The sequence below is a fragment of the Convolutriloba macropyga genome, chromosome 2, assembly GCF_964194025.1.
Source record: "Convolutriloba macropyga chromosome 2, txConMacr16.3, whole genome shotgun sequence".
NCBI lineage: Eukaryota > Metazoa > Xenacoelomorpha > Acoela > Convolutidae > Convolutriloba > Convolutriloba macropyga.
Genome location: NC_134469.1, coordinates 43,883,198 through 43,900,178, shown reverse-complemented (window position 1 = coordinate 43,900,178; position 16,981 = coordinate 43,883,198). Strand labels below are relative to the sequence as shown.

The following is a 16,981-nucleotide window of genomic DNA, read 5'->3' as shown; positions in this document are numbered from 1 at the left end:
TTTCCGAAAAACCAAACAGTCTATTTTCACTGACGAAGGGAAACTTCTTGTCACTTTTTGGGCTCAACGCCACCCACTGTCCGGGATAGGCTTTCAAGGAAAGTGCAAGATCGGAGAACTTGAGCGACTCCTCGAAATGGGAAAGGAAATCAATTCTCAATATGTTATACTCGTGATCCTGGGCCAAAGATCCAAACTTTATGGCGAATTGGGTATTTTCCCTCAATATCGAAATGAAGAGATGCTATAATCAAAACCGATGATGTCTAATTTGTCCCCATTTATACCACAGGTACTTACAGCCGTTTTAACAGGTTTTAGGTTTTGAAGTTTTGCAAGTTCGTTGTAAGTAGGGTAGTTTATCAAAGAGCAGTTTGCAGCGCCAGTATCTACCAGAAACTGGGCTTCTATGCGTAATTTTTTTTCTTTATCTCGCAAATCAAATTGCACTAGATCATGTTGACTTTTGGAAGAAGTTAATGTTGACTTTTTGAAAAACTAATGGCTTTTTCAGCTTTGTTTGAATGGTTTAACGGGGATTTAGTTTTGATGTAATCGAACATTGCATTTATTTCGTCTTGTTGTTCAAAGTACTGGACCGTTGTGACCGGTCGTATTGTTGCGGTGACCTATGTCGAGAATCTTGTCAATATCTTCTACGAGATCGAGATTCTCACTGATTTCTCGGATAGGGGCTTTGTCGCAAATCTTCTCGGTTGTCAGATCTGTGATTACTACCAGAGTATCCACGATTATCATAATCGTTTTGCTTTCTTCTGAATTCATTTGAGTATCTTCCTCTGTCGCGATCGTGGTAATTAGTGTTTTGTGACACGGGAAAATGAAGAATTTCTGGATCTAACTGAGCTTTGGTAGTCATTGCTTGATGCTCGGTCTCGTGGCAGTCTGCTAGGATATTGTCAGAGTACTTTTCTGAATACTGAGGAGATCGTCAGCTACGCTCGTGATTTTTTATTTTTAAGTTTATCACAGTATTTAATTGTGTGGTTATTCTCTTTGCTATGTTTGCAGAACCTGGTGTTATTTTGTCTCATTCGAGGCTAATTTGGGTTATAAGTGGCGTTTTGTTTGTTTGTTTGCAATAACTTGGTCATCTTTTTAAGTTGATCCTCAACGTTAGCTAACCGTCAATCAGATTTTCCACTTTGGACTCCAGTGATACTAATGCTCACGCTATAGCTGAGGTCTTTATTTATGACCTTTTAGCTTGCCAGGATACGTCGGAACTACGTGACGGTATGCATTTTGCTTAAGAGCAGCTGGAACAAGTCCCCGCAAACAGAAATCTTTGTATTTCTGAGCGCGCTCGTCAGCTTCAAGATCCGACCAGCCCTTATCTACTACACGTGTCACTCTGTATATGAATCCCTTAATGGGCTCATTATCTTGTCTTTTGAGAGATTCAGCTTCAAATTGTTGGAGATACTTGTTTTTACCATCTGTGAAGTGGTCTATGAATTGTGTTCTTAGATCGTTCCACGCAATTGCTGCGTTTAGAGCTCCAAACCAATCTTGAGCGGGACCACGCAGCACTGGACCCAAAAAGCTGTTTTCGCCTTTGGTCAAACAATTCCTGCTCATCTGCGTCGTCTGGTCTAAGACCTAGAATGAAAACGATCTTCCTCTCTATGAGATCAATAAAGGCTTGAGCGTCTGCGCTCGAATCCAGCCCAGTTAATTTCTCCAGAGCAATTTCTGGATACGCCACCTATTGTGCCATGTCAAGAGTGACAGAGTTGTGGTCTTTATACAATTGAAGAGGAATTATAGGTATAATCAATAATTAAAGATTATTCAATGGAAACTGTCTACTTGTTCAACCAGTCTAAGACTAAAAAAGAACTTTCGTCAACACAGGGAAATAATTAGGAGTTAAGCCAGGCGAGTCTTGATCATCTAATTCAGGACTTCGAAAGAACAGGCAAACCCAAGTGTAGTTTAAAGTGATGTTAAAACAGTTTAAAGTAAGATATAGGGCATGGATAAAAGCTACAAGCAAGTTACTACAACGTTCAACTAGTTTAAAACTTCGAATGAAAGGAATAAATTGCGTTTAAATGTTTATAGTTAGTTAGGTTTAAGTCAAACAGTAAATAAAGTTTAGACAGATGTGTTAAACTAGACATAGGCTTCGAGAGAACACGGATCTTTATTAAGTTAAGGGCTTAGATTGAAAATTTAAAGGAACAGATTAAAAGCTTGTTAAGTTTTAAGGTGAAATTGAAATTAGGCAGGAGAGACAACACAGAAATTAATTATTTTTTAATAGTAAGCTGAAAAATTAGTGACTGTGTTCTGGGATCTTTGGTGAATTCGTCTCAGACGAATTCCTCTTTTGTCCAGGAATACAATATCAGTACAATCTTATCTACCTAAATTTTCAGCAAAAAATTTTGTGCCTTTCGATTATTTTGTTGCTTTTTGTAACAACGGATCATATCCGTACCAAAAGTTGCACTTTGTTGTTTTTAGTTGTGTTGATACACAACTTGTGTTTTGTGGTGATTATATCACCAGAGACAAGTTTTAATCGTATAAAACTTGCTCATTTGAATTATAGTTTTGTTTGAAATTTAAGTTTTGAAATTCCGAATCGTCGTACAAAGCGTTTTTATCAGTGCCTCACTGGTCGCACCAGTTGTTTTAGCCGGTTTGGTGCTAATTAGTTTTTAGTTCTTTTGAATTTTTGTTACACTAGGATTCTTATCTTATTATGTCGTAGTTCCAATGCTTGTTTAAAAAATGTTTGTGTTTAATAAGATGAATTTACTCGAAGATAGATGTGTAGCAAAAGTGGACATAATATTTCAGGTTTACACATTAACTCGTACGTGGAGGTTTAATCTGAGCGAATGATTGAAAAAGGCAGTATAAAAGTACGTACGTACAACGCTACAAATTGGGAGTAGCAAGGATTACTCATATTACTCATATTAGCAGCGCTGCATTAAATATGGAAATATAATTTGGGGGGAAATAGGATATAATAAATGTTACATTATAAAATAACCGCAGTAGCGGCGTTCCATACCAGCCTGCCATACCGTCGTTATGTTCTTTTTGAAGGTATAAAATTCTAAAAACAGCGTAAACAATTGTCAGAGGTCAAAGGAGAAAATGACAGCAACAGGATTTTCTCCTAAAAACTATGGAATAATGATGCCCTACGTGTATACCTATAGAAAATTTCTTTGGAACAGATGTAAAACTATGCGATTATGCTAGACTTTAGGGAAAACTGTCTTTCTTATAAATTGTTTTGGTTTCGTTCATATTATTTTGTCCACTATCAACTGTTTCTGTTCATGAAATTGGCAACGCTGAAAACATAAAATACAGCCTCAATCGTAAACTATTGTTGTCTGAACAAACAGTTTTTAAAATGCTTTGACTAAAGATTGTTATTGTTTAAAACAGAAGCAAAGAGTACCACTGAAGTATGACAAAAAGAAACTTTAGACAATTTAAATATATTCACTGGGCCTTATTTCTTTTTATAAAGGACAATTTTTTGTTTTGAAATCCCAATTTTGATAAATTGTCACTGAAATTTGTTTGAAAAGAAGATAGACAGTTGGTGCAATCAAATTTATACGTTCTCAAAAATTATTTCTGGATAAAGTTCTCATAAAACACGACCCGCAAAAATTGTCTTAAGAGCTTGCCAATGGTAATAAAACTTTGGAAGTGAACAGAGAGAAAAAATCCAGTGTTTAGGCAGTTCTAAAGGTTTAAATTTTTTATTTGTTCTATTTTTGCCTCTGCAAAAAAAACAAATAGATGTTTAAACAATATCATTTACAAAATTGATAAAAAAATTGGTTTTTTTTTGTGAAAAAGTGAGAAAAGATTTATTTTAAGAATTATTTAAGAATTATTTCAAATTGAGATTTTTATGAAGTGTGGGAAAGGTCGCCTGTGATAGAGCACGTTCAGTATACACAATTAAAAGTGCTCAGTGCAAGGTCGCCGAAGGTATGGAAAATTTTGCAAATCCTTGAACTATGAACTTTGCAAAACACGCAATTTAAACCCACTAAACTCGATTTTATTTTTATACCCTTTCCTTTCTTTAATAAGTTCAAATAGAAGAACCTGGAGGCATACAATAAGAGAAAAAACAAAATAGCAGGTGGCACTCTTGCCTCTATAAAAATAGCCGCTCAAAGAGCCGAACTTCATACCTCTTGAAAACAGCAAACTTGAATAAAAGGTCTGTTTTAGGTATTCTACAAATATGCTTTCCAACAGCTGAATTGAGAATTTGGAGTCAACTTAAGCACAAAGTATGGAGATTTTCGATTAAGCTCTCAATTTTGGTGCCAAAATAAACGACGTGCCTGCACAAATTCAGTCTTTGCTAAACAACAAAAGATCCTCATCAAGATTTATATCCGCATGATGGATTTTTCATTGAAGTTATTCACAATTTTTTATATGATCAATATATCGATTGACCAAATTTGACTAAATATGGAGAGATCAGTTGAAGAAACATTTTACCAACACTTTATGATATAAAGCCTTAAAAAATGAGGTGGATATCTTTTTAATTTTTTTCTTCCATTCCACCATGCTTGGACGTTGGAAGAGTGCTCATGCATTTTCAAAAACAAATATATCTGTCAGGTGACAAGATTCTGTAACGACCTAAATGATTTTAAATTATTTGGTAACGCATTTTGAAATTAAATATTTTTTTTGTACTTCTCATAAAAAAGATTTTTTAAGTGTTTTTCAAGTTGTTTTTAAGAATCAAAACAAAGAGGTTCGGTAATGTAAGTTTGCACATAATGTTCCGACCCCGCTCATCTACGTTCTGATTTAATTGTCTACAAAATCAGGAAGAAATAGAAAAATTCATACTTCTCATATCGTTTAACAAACAACAAAGTGAAAAGAATGCCGGATTAGAGTGCCGATGAAACTAGCCATTAATGCGAGAACTGGACAAGACAAACATAAAATTCAATTAAAAGCAAACATTAATTAAGGTCGAAACACAATGTCAATACTTAAAAAAGTATTGAATAACACAATGAAAAAGAATTCAGATAAAACCTCAGTTAAACAAATTAACCTGTACTTCATTAGAGATGATATCAGACAAGTTAATAATGAGACTTGGTACCAGGTCAACAAAGGAGAGCAAAAAGGAAAAAGTTCAACACCAAATTTCCATTTTTTGACAGCCAATTTTACAGAGATTAAAACCAGTTCATAAAAAAAGTTAATTCATATTTGGGTCCTGTCAATATCCAAATTATATGGGACAATTACAAAAGAATGGCAAAAGCAGAAAAAAAATCAAAGTATATTAACAAGAACGAAGTATTGTAACCGTTAAAACCATATTTTATGCAGGAAAAACATTAAAAATTTTAAATTGCGCATTTTACCCAACACCAAATAGGCAACCCCATTTGTGAGGTTTTGTGGCAAGGAAAAAAAAACATTCAGAAATGAGCAAACATCCAAAACTGACACTTTTCTATTGAATGTGAGTATTAACAAAGCAAACAAATCATAGATTGAAATTGAACCTTACAAAGATTGGATCTTGGTTGGCGTTACAGAGACCCAGCTACAACATAACATAAAAAACAAAGCTAATAAATAGACTGAATTTCTTTAAACAAATTTTTTCAAGAAACCAAAGAAACCTTAAACAGTCAATTGAGGCAAAAACACAATAACTGGCATCTGCCCAGGAAACCCATTTGCACGTCATTAGTGAGACTGAAACTTAAGACAACGCAAAACAACAAACACGGACAGAATTAAAAAATTCCTAAACAAATTATCGAAATCCGTATCCTAAAACCAAAACATTGAAAACCATTGAGAATTTTAAATTAAAAAAAGTTGTTTAAATTTTTTGTATGGGTACCGTTTGATTTCAATTGAGTCTCTTTTGTAAAAGGTCGTCTAGATAAAGACAACAAAATGGACCACAAATATCGACCAGTATCGAAGACTCACGAAATTCCTAAGAAAAAAAAAATTCTAAGCTCTAGAGACATTAGTCAAAATAAAAGCAGAAGCAAAAGGATTGTTCTGTCAATAAAACGACAAATCCATTTCTTGTCGGCAAAGAGGTTAGAAATTGGGAAGTACAAAAAACACTTTTTTTTAAAATGACTGAAATTCCTTAAAACCCTTAGCAATAAACTAAAATTATTAGATGGATTCATTTAAACATCCACAGAAGGAATTATGTTTTTGAACCTTTTGATTGGAAAAAATAGTTTGTACGACAGGAAAAGCCAACAATTATAGGAAAAAAATACCGAAAAACTTGTAAAAATTTTTTGCGAGACAACGGTTTCGCAGCCGTTGAAACTATAAGATTTTCATTGAGATTTTATCTTAAAGATGTTGTTTTGCGCTTTTGTTCAATGCCAATTGGAACAACCTCCAATGCAATAATTTAAAAAAGCACAAATAACACATCAAAACAGAAAAATAATTTCAATCAGATTTCATATAAAATTTAGTAGTAAGAAATCAGGTTAGTAGTAAGAAAATCACAATGGATAGCACTTGTTAGTTCAAATGGAATAAATTTTGCTTTATATATTGAGACTATATTTCCAGCTAAATGTGGACACAAATAAAATAAACATTGGCAACTCTCAAAGCTTCACTGAACTTTTCTTAAATTAAATTTATTTGAAGTCGTAAGAGACATAATCAACGAAAAGAAATAATGTTTATGAAAACACATTGCCGAAGCCATAAAAACTATTCGATTTTCTCTCAAGACATAACATATTTAATTTGACATCATTTTGTTCTATATAGAATTTGTCAATTATTGGGCCCTGATTTGAAATCATTCTCGTCACTTATCAAAATGAAAAAAAAACAAAATTCGAGAATATTTTGAAAAAGATATTGCCCCAATAAAAACCGAATAATTATTGATTGTAAGAATCCAAGATCAGGCAAAACCTAGCTTGTTTTTGCTGTGCATTAACAGAAACAACTAATTTTTCTATATGTTTGGAAATTAGATCTAATAGCAGATTAAGTATTTCAATAATCTAAAAATAAATGATGCATTTTTTATATAATTTTTTATTTAATTTTTCGAAAAACCCGCAAAACTTTAATTGGAGAAAACTCCTATGGCAAACGAACGTATGATTTTTTATTTTATGGGGAGTTTCCAAAGATTGTGACAGCAGATGATAGGTCTCCACTTCAAACAAATTGGGATGAAAAAGTGTATTTCGAGCTATTTTTGATTAAAAATTTCTGCATTTTTGCACAAATTTTTGCACAAATTTTAACCAAAAGACTTGGATATAACCAATTGGTCAGACTCCTCTACCTGTAAAAGTAAAACTGCTAGCATTGGTCTTAACAAGTTGGCAATATGGTAGAAAAAAATTGTGAATTTTTTGAATTTAAACAATGAAATTCTGTCTATTATTCACAAAAATTTATACCTCAATAGCTCCCTGAGAAAATCGATTATCGAAAATTGTTTGAACGTCCATACTTTAAACTGGAGGGGCGCTTTCTAATGATACCACTTGCAACTCCATGATGAATATAGCGATCGGTCAAAGTTGACTGAACAAAGAAAACCCGTTTGAGCATATAGCTCCTCCCCCAAAAGTGGGTCGGAATAATAACAATTTTGCTTAACTGAAACAATTTGTAAAACAAATTTTCTTATGATTCATTTAACCATCAAGATCGTTCAATGATGACTTAGTGAATGATTTTTGCATTATTGCTCAAACTGTTTTCGAATAATAAATATGCAAAGCATTTTGGATCGATGCCACAATGACGTTGTGCATTCGTTGTAAACTCATTATGATAACTGAATCCGAATATATCAATTCACTATTTTTACCTTAATTTAATCCAAAAAGTCAAGCCGTTCAACATTGAAGGGCCCGTTGTTTTGGATAAATTGCTTCAATTACCATTGAAAAAAAACATGCTCAGAAATTTAAAAAAACAAGTAACTAATGATACGGCAATAAGTAAGCTTATCAAGATCTTTCAAAATGATAATATCTAAAAAATGAAACATAAATTGCATAATGTTGGGTACAGCTCCCATGCTGGGCAGAGGCCTCAGTGGGTGTTAATGTAAGAAATGCCTCAATTTTTACATCAAAAAATTTTTCCTCTTTGACTATAAATTCGTTGAATTATTTTTTAACCTCATTCTTGTAAGTGCTGAAATATATTTTCTGTCTTATGTTGTCAGCAATTATTATGGGTGACGTCTCTACCTGAGTTGACAGATTTTTTTGTTCATAAAATAGCTGCAGCCGATGAAAAATTCACTACTGCTTCAGGACGCTTCTTAGAATTTTGACAATTTTGAATGTTTTACTATTCAAATTTCGAAGTTAAGTTAATGATTTGCTCAGTTATTTATTTGTGAATAATTTTCCAATTTTTAAGTTATTATTTTTTTAATCAAATTGCCTTGAGGTAATTGTCAGTTTTTCTTTAAAAATATTGTTCAAAAACGACCATGTCTTGTTTTGATCAAAATTACAATCAATATAGTTGGCCTTACAGTGATGAATATTTTTTATCAATAGGGATATCAAGGTGGTAAAAAGGTAATTTGCTCTTCTCGAACCTGATTGTTTCTGTGCCTCCAAGTCTATGGACACTTTAGACCGCTTTCTGTCGTCACCCTTTGCAGTTTTACACCGTGTAATTCCACCTCCAACAGCAGAAGTTGAACTGCTAGAGTTGACTGTAGGGGTAGTTAGAGATGTGATCATTTTGAGGCACTGTCTTCTGAACTGAGGATTGGCTGTGCTCTCGTACAGTTTCAGCAGTCTTGCCGCAACTTCGGCTTTGTCCGCGTGTATCGTCATCTTAATTAACAAAAGGGTGGATAAAACAATTGAAACCTTTCCTTTTACGCGTTTTCAACCGTCTTAATCTGGTCAAAATTTAATGTCTATAAAATAACGACGAAAAAACCTTCATTTTGTACGATTATAAAAAAGCATAATTTTAATCAAAAAGCCTCAGGTATTTGTCAGTTTTGCTTTTTAAACTATTGTTCAAAACCGATCATGTCTTGTTTTTGATCAAAGTTACAATCAAATCGTGCTATATTTAAATCCAATCTTGTACATATTTGCCGGAGTTGAAGTTCCAGATTTATACCGGAGCTTTATTAATCAATTGATAAACCGTTACAGGACTCAAGGTTTGATGGCTGCGATAACATCCAATCACTTACACCTTACTTAACTGAGACACCATCAAAAATAAGGATAAAATCGTTCGTGGACTAATGAAACTGAAAGTTCAACATAACACTATTACAGTCTGCTTTAATGTGCCTCAAAGAGCAAATTGTTTAAGTTCACTATATATGAGCTACCAACGTTTACTAAGTCAGAATCGGCACATAGAAAAACGTCTCTCAAATCTTTGAAGAAGGTAGTTAAGCTCTCTATCATTTGAATCTCAAACATTGTCAACAACTGTTGGAAATGATGACGGAATGAAGTTTAGTGAAGGCCTTACCATGCTGAGAACTGTTTCCTTACTCTGGTGAAAATACTCTTTTTTGTACTCATTACCCTTTTTTGACAAACTGAAGCGTGTGTTTCAAGATGCAGAAAGTAAGTCATGGTACCCGCATGTGAGAAAAAAACTACAAAAACTGTCAAGTTGCGGAAGGTCCAATTGATTACCAACCTTAATTAAAGCCCTGGGAATTGGTCAATAGCTTTTCTGCCTGATTTTAAAAGAGAGAATCATATTTCAAGAAATTGTGGCCCTGAAACAGTGGCGCTTCAACCAATCGAAATCTTAACTTATTGTTCCGACCACAATTGTGGGGGGGGGCTTTTTGTTGAGTCAATTTTGGCCGATTGATATACTCATTGTAGAGTAATGTGAGTGGTATCATTAAAAAGCTCGACCAACATAGAAATCGAAATTAAAAAGAATTTTTTGAGTTTTGGTTTTTTTGAGGAGTTATCGAGGTTTACAGTTTAATGTGATATTTGGCATGAGTTTGTTTACTTTTAACGTAATTTTTGTTCACATTAAGATTTTTCGCTAAAAATATTATTTCAAAATTACATTTCACGCAGCAAAACGAATCGATTTTTTGCTCCGATTAGAGGAAAGGCGATAGAAGGGCTATCGTTTCATAAGGAAATTTACAATAAAAAATTCCGAATTCTATTTGAGATCTGTTTTTTAGGAAAATTTATCCTTTTTTTGTCACTTGGAGACTATTCAGTTTTCATTTCAAGATTCAATTAAAAAATTTTAAAATCAAATGATGCGCAATGAACAAAAATATCTTTTTCAATGAATCGCTATGTTTTCAATCAATTCTAAATCTTTGAGTAATTTTCAAAGAAATTTTGGTTTTTTTGAGATATTTTAAAAATTTGTAGTCCTATTAAATAGACTACTCAACTAAAAGTTCAAAAGGTTTCCTAACGAACACCAAGTGAACCTATCTAGTGCTTTGAGTGGACAGCTAATGTCTGTTAAGACTTAAAGTAATTCTTCAAAAAGAACTTCTTTAAGTATTAACTGACCTGAAAGTTATATTTGTGAATTGTTGTCAATCTCAGTAGTGGCAGCATCCCTTTCCTCTCTATTTCAACCAAAATTAATCTGGTTAGCGGTTTTTTCTTCCATTTATTCGTTTCATGACTTCGATGACAATTGTTCAAAATTTTTCTGATAATTTCGGTTTCATCTTAATTCTTATCACAATATCAATATTTTGGAAACTCCCATGGGCTTAGGAAAGACGTACATAGGACCATAAATAAAAATTTCTGACAAAAACTTATGGTTTTAATGGCTTCAAAACTTTCTTCTTGCCTTTTTCTACTGAGAATTTTACCCGTATTCGTTGTTGTTTTCATAGCCATCAGACATTTGTGATACTTTATTGATAACTCAGGAACAACAGAAATCATCGTTTTCCCATCCAGGCTTAGTTTGCCGTATTTATTGACCTCAGTTTGAAGCTATTGAAGTTAATTTCGTTGACACTAAGATTTTTATAAAAAAACTTTGTTGTTTTAATTGATTTGTTCATATTCATTGATTTCTTGAAGTTGGTCATATTGTTTGAAAAAAGCAGAATTATTTTGTTAAAAAAAGTAAGTAATATTGGAAATTGTCTTTGCTGAAGAGATCTTATATTTCAATGTTTTCCACACATTTCTCACTCGTTTTTTTCGAGTTTGATGTTTTTCACAGTTTTCTTCACTCTTTATATAGTCGTAAAATTGCTGGGAAATCCTATAAGATTCTAATTGGGGATTGAACCATTGATATTATACAATGCTTTTTATTGCGATTAGCCTTAAAAACTATGATGTTATTCGTTTTCAAAAAATTCTTTAAACCTTTCAGTTTTTGTTGTTTTATTCGTCAACTTGTAACTTATTCTGATCATTGAGAGTTGCTATCCAATTTGTTGTAATTCAAAATTGAAAGTATTTTTTGATATTATGTTATCACTGATTATTTGATTGTTGGACATTATGCGATTTCATAAAAGTTTTGTGAGTGGTCAATATTTGTTTTTCTTTTCTCTTTTTTTAGCACCTGCGCGTAATAACAGATCTCAAAAAATTGTAAATGCGGACCAAGTAATTTTTTTTATATAGCAAGAATTTAGCTGAACGAATAAAAAACATTTGAAATAAAAAGAAAACAATATTCACATAACAGCTAATGATTGTAATGTCTTCTATAATTTGTGTTTTCGCAAATGGTTGAATTTTTTTCTGCATCTTTAGCCCTTTTCTTTGGCTCGGTATAACTAACAGAGACCCCATTGGTTTTGTAATGCGTTTTTAGGTAATTCTGTTGTGAATTATTTCGTTGAAATCTAAGGAGTTTTAAGACGTTTGAAATTATTTGTTTTTAAAAACGTTGACTGATTTTTGAAATTTAATTCGTTTTTTCTTCGTTTTGTCGATTTGTTGTGCAGTCTCATTAAAGACAAATTCCTTCTGCGGCGTAAATGAGTAAAAGTTAGCCTATGTTGTTAAGGTTTTATCTGATTCCATTTCGATGTTGTTATTAGGTGTTTACTTATTGAGTTCTGCCGTAAAAATTTTCTTGTTACTTATTTTTCTTTATTTTTTTCTCGTAATCCTTTTTACTGCGCGCCGTAATGAGCCATAGCATCATGCAACTCAGCTAGCAGTTTTTGTATGTAACAATATTTTTAACTCATTTTAACGTATTTTTGGATTATCTCTTCATTTGGTTGACAACTAAATCAAAAATGTAGATGAGCTCGGATCAGAGCATCATACGTGAACGCACATTAACTAACCTCCTTGTTTTTTATAACAGAAAACGTTAGATTTGTTAAATAGATTAAACCAGTCAGCATTTTTTAAAAAAATTATAGAGAAGATAAAGCGCACATTGAAAGAATAGGGGCATCACTGAAAACCATTTACGTTCAAGAAAAATCTGTACAGGATTATTCATTTAAATCCATTGATTCATTAGTTTAATTTCACCATACATTATTTTTGAGAAAAATGTAATCCGATCAGATTCAATGGTTAACGCAGGGTTTCTAATCAGCTTTTGCAAAAACTCTACGAAGTATTTGGTTTCACGTGATGAAATTAATCCAGTTTTTAACATTCCATATCTTCTGATTTCATTGCGTCCACCCGGAGGTTCGCATAGCAAATCAGCGCTTAGTTAGTCTTAAGATATTCTGTTCCTTTTGTGGATGACCAGTTCTATGTACAAGTGCCAATTTACACCGTCTACTCTTGAATTTTGAGTAATATTTAATGCATGAAAAATAATCCATTCTGCCTAATTCCCGCCAACAATGTTTGCTTTATCTGAGGTTCAAACTTCCGCGTGCGTTCTTGCAACGTTCAATTTGTGTAGCATGTTTTAACTTCTAAGCTAAGTGTTTTTTTGTAATAACCAACAAACTAGTTTAAGTATAAAAAGCTTGTATACTACTGTAATAATTATCATTTATTATCCACAAAAACTGATATTATGTTGCTCGGATCTAGTTTTGGTGCACGAGTAATTTTTAAGACTGAACTGGATAAAATCAGTCTGGGTGAACTCAATTAACTCAATTTCTTTTATAATGAGGATAAAATGCACATAAAGGAACTTAAACCACTTTTGATACTCAATTTTTCAGAACTGAAATCTCATTTTATTATCAAATTATACTGGTTGAGCACCGAAGTGTTATGAGACTTAAATCTGGATAGGTTATTCAATAAAAAATTTTAAATAATTTTTTCATAATTTTTTGAAAATTGGAACCACTGACGGCATGGCAATTCATCAAAACTTTCTGACGTTTAACATATTTAATCACTGAATTGCAACTGAATTGCATTCCACTGAAACGCAATTTTCCACTTTACAGGATAATGTTAATTAAACAAGGAGCTCAAATTAAAATCAACAATTGTTATTTGAGCAGTAAGCTTTGAGAAAAACTTTTTGAGGCGGAAGATAACAAAACAAAGCATTGCTTCATGATATACATTTGAGAGAAAGCAATAGATGATATATCTATATAGCAGGATTCATAGCATTTGCAAGATCATAATGCAAAAATACATTTGATTTTCAAGTGAATTTAACAAAACAGCCATTACTTTAAAGAAAAGTTGCGCATTTTTGATTAAACACAACTTTCAGTTATACTATAAAGCCCATCTAATATTTTCTTAATCGTCCCAAATATGTTGATCTGATAGGATGAATAAAATTAGGCAGAACCATTTCTGAAATTTAGAAATATTTTTTATTTGAAACAGATTGTTTTGAATTTTCCAAATGTTCTGACAATAAGTAATTGAACTTACTTTACAAGGAACAGTCGCAGGAGAGTGGCGTAATTGGCTCATCTTGTTGCCCACACAATTCTACTACAGAATTGAAATTTAAATTAGATTGTATCTTTTTCGAGGCAGGAATGAGCATTCATATTCTCCTTTGAAGCGTCTCATATGCCATATTCCATCTGTTATAATAGTGAATGTTGGTTATTACCAGTGCCATAACTAATACTACAAACACTGTTACTATCTATACCTGTTTAGAGCATTGAAACGCAGACAGTTTTTCGAGTCATAAAGCGCGATTAATCTCCGTTTGAACAAAAACAGATCAAATGGAGCATGTGTTTAATTCCCCTTAATCACAAAACGCCTCTTGGCAACCAAACCCACTACACAATAAAAGGGAATATGAGTACACGTTTATGATACACGGCAAAATAGGCTATTTTAGGATCAAAAACGACTGTTGTATATACAAAAACATGGAAACAAGGAAGTATAATGTGCGCTTGCACATAATACTTCATCCACTCTATAACAAACAATTTAATGAAACTTGAAAACATAAAATCCTAAATGCGAAGATATTGTCGTCCTACTATGACCAAAGAGGATCGCTATAATCATTAAATAATCATTTAAAGGTCTGTAGAAATTATTGCAAAAAGGGATCTTTTCTGCTAGCGCCCCCCAGCCTTATATACCCGTTAAATTTGCACCCCCCAAAATCTAAGTTTTCGCGAATTGTAAGAGCGATATTTGCCTTTCATTGAAACAAGAGATTGAAGGCACTTTTAGAATAGTTTCCTTAAGAAGTTTTAAAAAATCAAGCCCTTATTGTAGCCGATAACACCAAAAATGATCAAATACAGAAATTTTTGTTGATGCTTACGTTATATGCAACAAATTTTGGTTGAATACGTAATACTTTCAAACCATAGCTGTGCTAGCTTTTAATAAATGCATATTGCTCATATATGTTCACGTATAAGATTACTTAGCTTTAACAATATGTTTACACATTTATAAATGGGGGGTGCCTAACTAAGCGGTGTAGTGAAAAAGATCCCAAAAAAGACATCACCTAATTACACATTTTCATTTTTTTGTAATGCCAAACGTTAACTGTTTTGGAGTCTCAGTATCACCACCTTGTTCTTCGCTTTGAAAAGAGAATAAAAGAATTTTTGAGGCAAATCATGTTTTAGCCCTATGGAATCATTGACGAGAATTAAAGTAAAATGGATTTGTGTTCAAAGACCAAAGGTAGAAAACGAGTGTAGTTCTCTTTTAAAAATGTTTCCCTTCCGAATTTTCAAAACCCCAAGGATGCCTCAAAAGAGTTATTACACATGGGTAAAAGAAATTCAGCGAATTATGCAGAACAAACATTGTATTTAAAAAACATTCAACGATTTACGCTCCTATCTCAGAGTTGACTTGAAAAAAGAATTCGAGGTAAAACTATCAATTATTTCTCGATTATGTAGGAACAATCTGAGAAACAAATCTGCATACAATCTGCTTCCAACACGCAATTAACGAGAGTCAGTTTTTGAGATCAAGGCGATTGACAGATACAATAAACTTCAATTTGATATTCGAAGGAATGCGATAAAGTTGTAAGAAAAAAAACGTTTTTTTGTCATTGTTTTTGTTCTCGGAAAAAAATTCTCCAACAGTTACGTTAAGCCTACATTTTTTAACGTTGATTCTCTTTCATTTGCTCAATTTGTTTCTAAGTGTTTCCAGGAAATGAAGAGAATTAAATTTACACTATCTATTACGTCCTAACTGAATCAATTGCAAGAATTCTATTTTGAAAAAAAGTCAACAATTTCTTTTGTACAAAAATGAGTTGAAACATTTTTACTATCTTGAAATTAGAAAGTGATTTAAGTTAAATACCAACAGAATTTTGCTAAAAACTGGCTGAATACCCTAGAAACTATCAAACAAAAAGTTATCAAAATATATGCATATTTTTCTCGGCATGAACACAAGGCACCACAAATAGTGGAAATTTCGGATTGAATAATATTAAAAAAATTAAGTATAGATTTAAAACCCTCTGTTGTAAATAAAAGCGTTAAATATGTCAAAAAAGATTTTTAAGAACAAAATTATTTCACGTTTAGACACATGTTTATCTTGATTTTAAGCATACAGCACATCTGAAATGTGAAAAGCAGAAAACATTTAGAAACCTGTAAATTTTGTTTTCCTCGAGAAAAAAATGAAAATGTCTCCCCAAAGACTGATTTGTTTTCGTGCGCTTTTTTAAAATAAGAACAGTTTTGAATATTCCAACAAGAACATCCTGAAACAACCTGCAAAGTTTTACGTTAGAAAATGCCAGGCTAACATAGAGTTCCGCTCCCCATTTCATTAAGAGTTTGAAAAATGAGAGTTTTAATCATTAAGAGTTTGAATCATTAAGAGTTTGAAAAATGAGAGTTTTAATCATTAGGAGTTTGAATCATTAAGAGTTTGAAAAATGAGAGTTTTAATCATTAAGAGTTTGAATCATTATGAGTTTGAAAAATGAGAGTTTTAATCATTAAGAGTTTGAATCATTAAGAGTTTGAAAAATGAGAGTTTTAATCATTAAGAGTTTGAATCATTAAGAGTTTAAATCAGTAAGAGTTTGAATCATTAAGAGTTTGAAAAATGAGAGTTTGAATCATTAAGAGTTTGAATCATTAAGAGTTTGAAAAATGAGAGTTTTAATCAATAGGAGTTTGAATCATTAAGAGTTTGAAAAATGAGAGTTTTAATCATTAAGAGTTTGAATCATTAAGAGTTTGAATCATTAAGAGTTTGAATCATTAAGAGTTTGAATCATTAAGAGTTTGTAGGATTAGTGATATCTCGTTTTTTACTGAGCCAAGGGCTTCCAAATAATCATGGAAGACGGCAACTGCTTCTTCTCAAAATTCAATTCTGATTTGACAGCTTCAAATAAGAAAATCTTGTTGCGCCAAAATGTCGTTATCTTTCATAAATAAAAATAACAGCGTTGGAAATAATTTGTTCAGCTATCAGTTAATTGTCAATGGTAAAAATCGTGATAAACGTGAAAAATGTTTAGTATGCTGCCATAAATTTTCATGTAAATCGATCAACAC

At 32.3% G+C, this 16,981-nt stretch overlaps 1 protein-coding gene across 1 annotated transcript in view; it reads right to left on the bottom strand.

Moving 5' to 3' along the window:
- Positions 1–14,052, bottom strand: part of LOC142358692 (uncharacterized) — a 36,004-nt gene extending 21,952 nt beyond the window's left edge. The window contains exons 1-2 of the mRNA XM_075410210.1: positions 13,878–14,052; positions 8,639–8,882 (exon numbers count right to left, since the gene is read on the bottom strand). Of these exons, the coding sequence (XP_075266325.1) occupies positions 8,639–8,882; positions 13,878–13,919 (286 nt within the window). The 5' untranslated portion in view covers positions 13,920–14,052. The remainder of the gene's footprint in view (positions 1–8,638; positions 8,883–13,877) is intronic.
- Between the last annotated feature and the right edge of the window lie 2,929 nt (positions 14,053–16,981).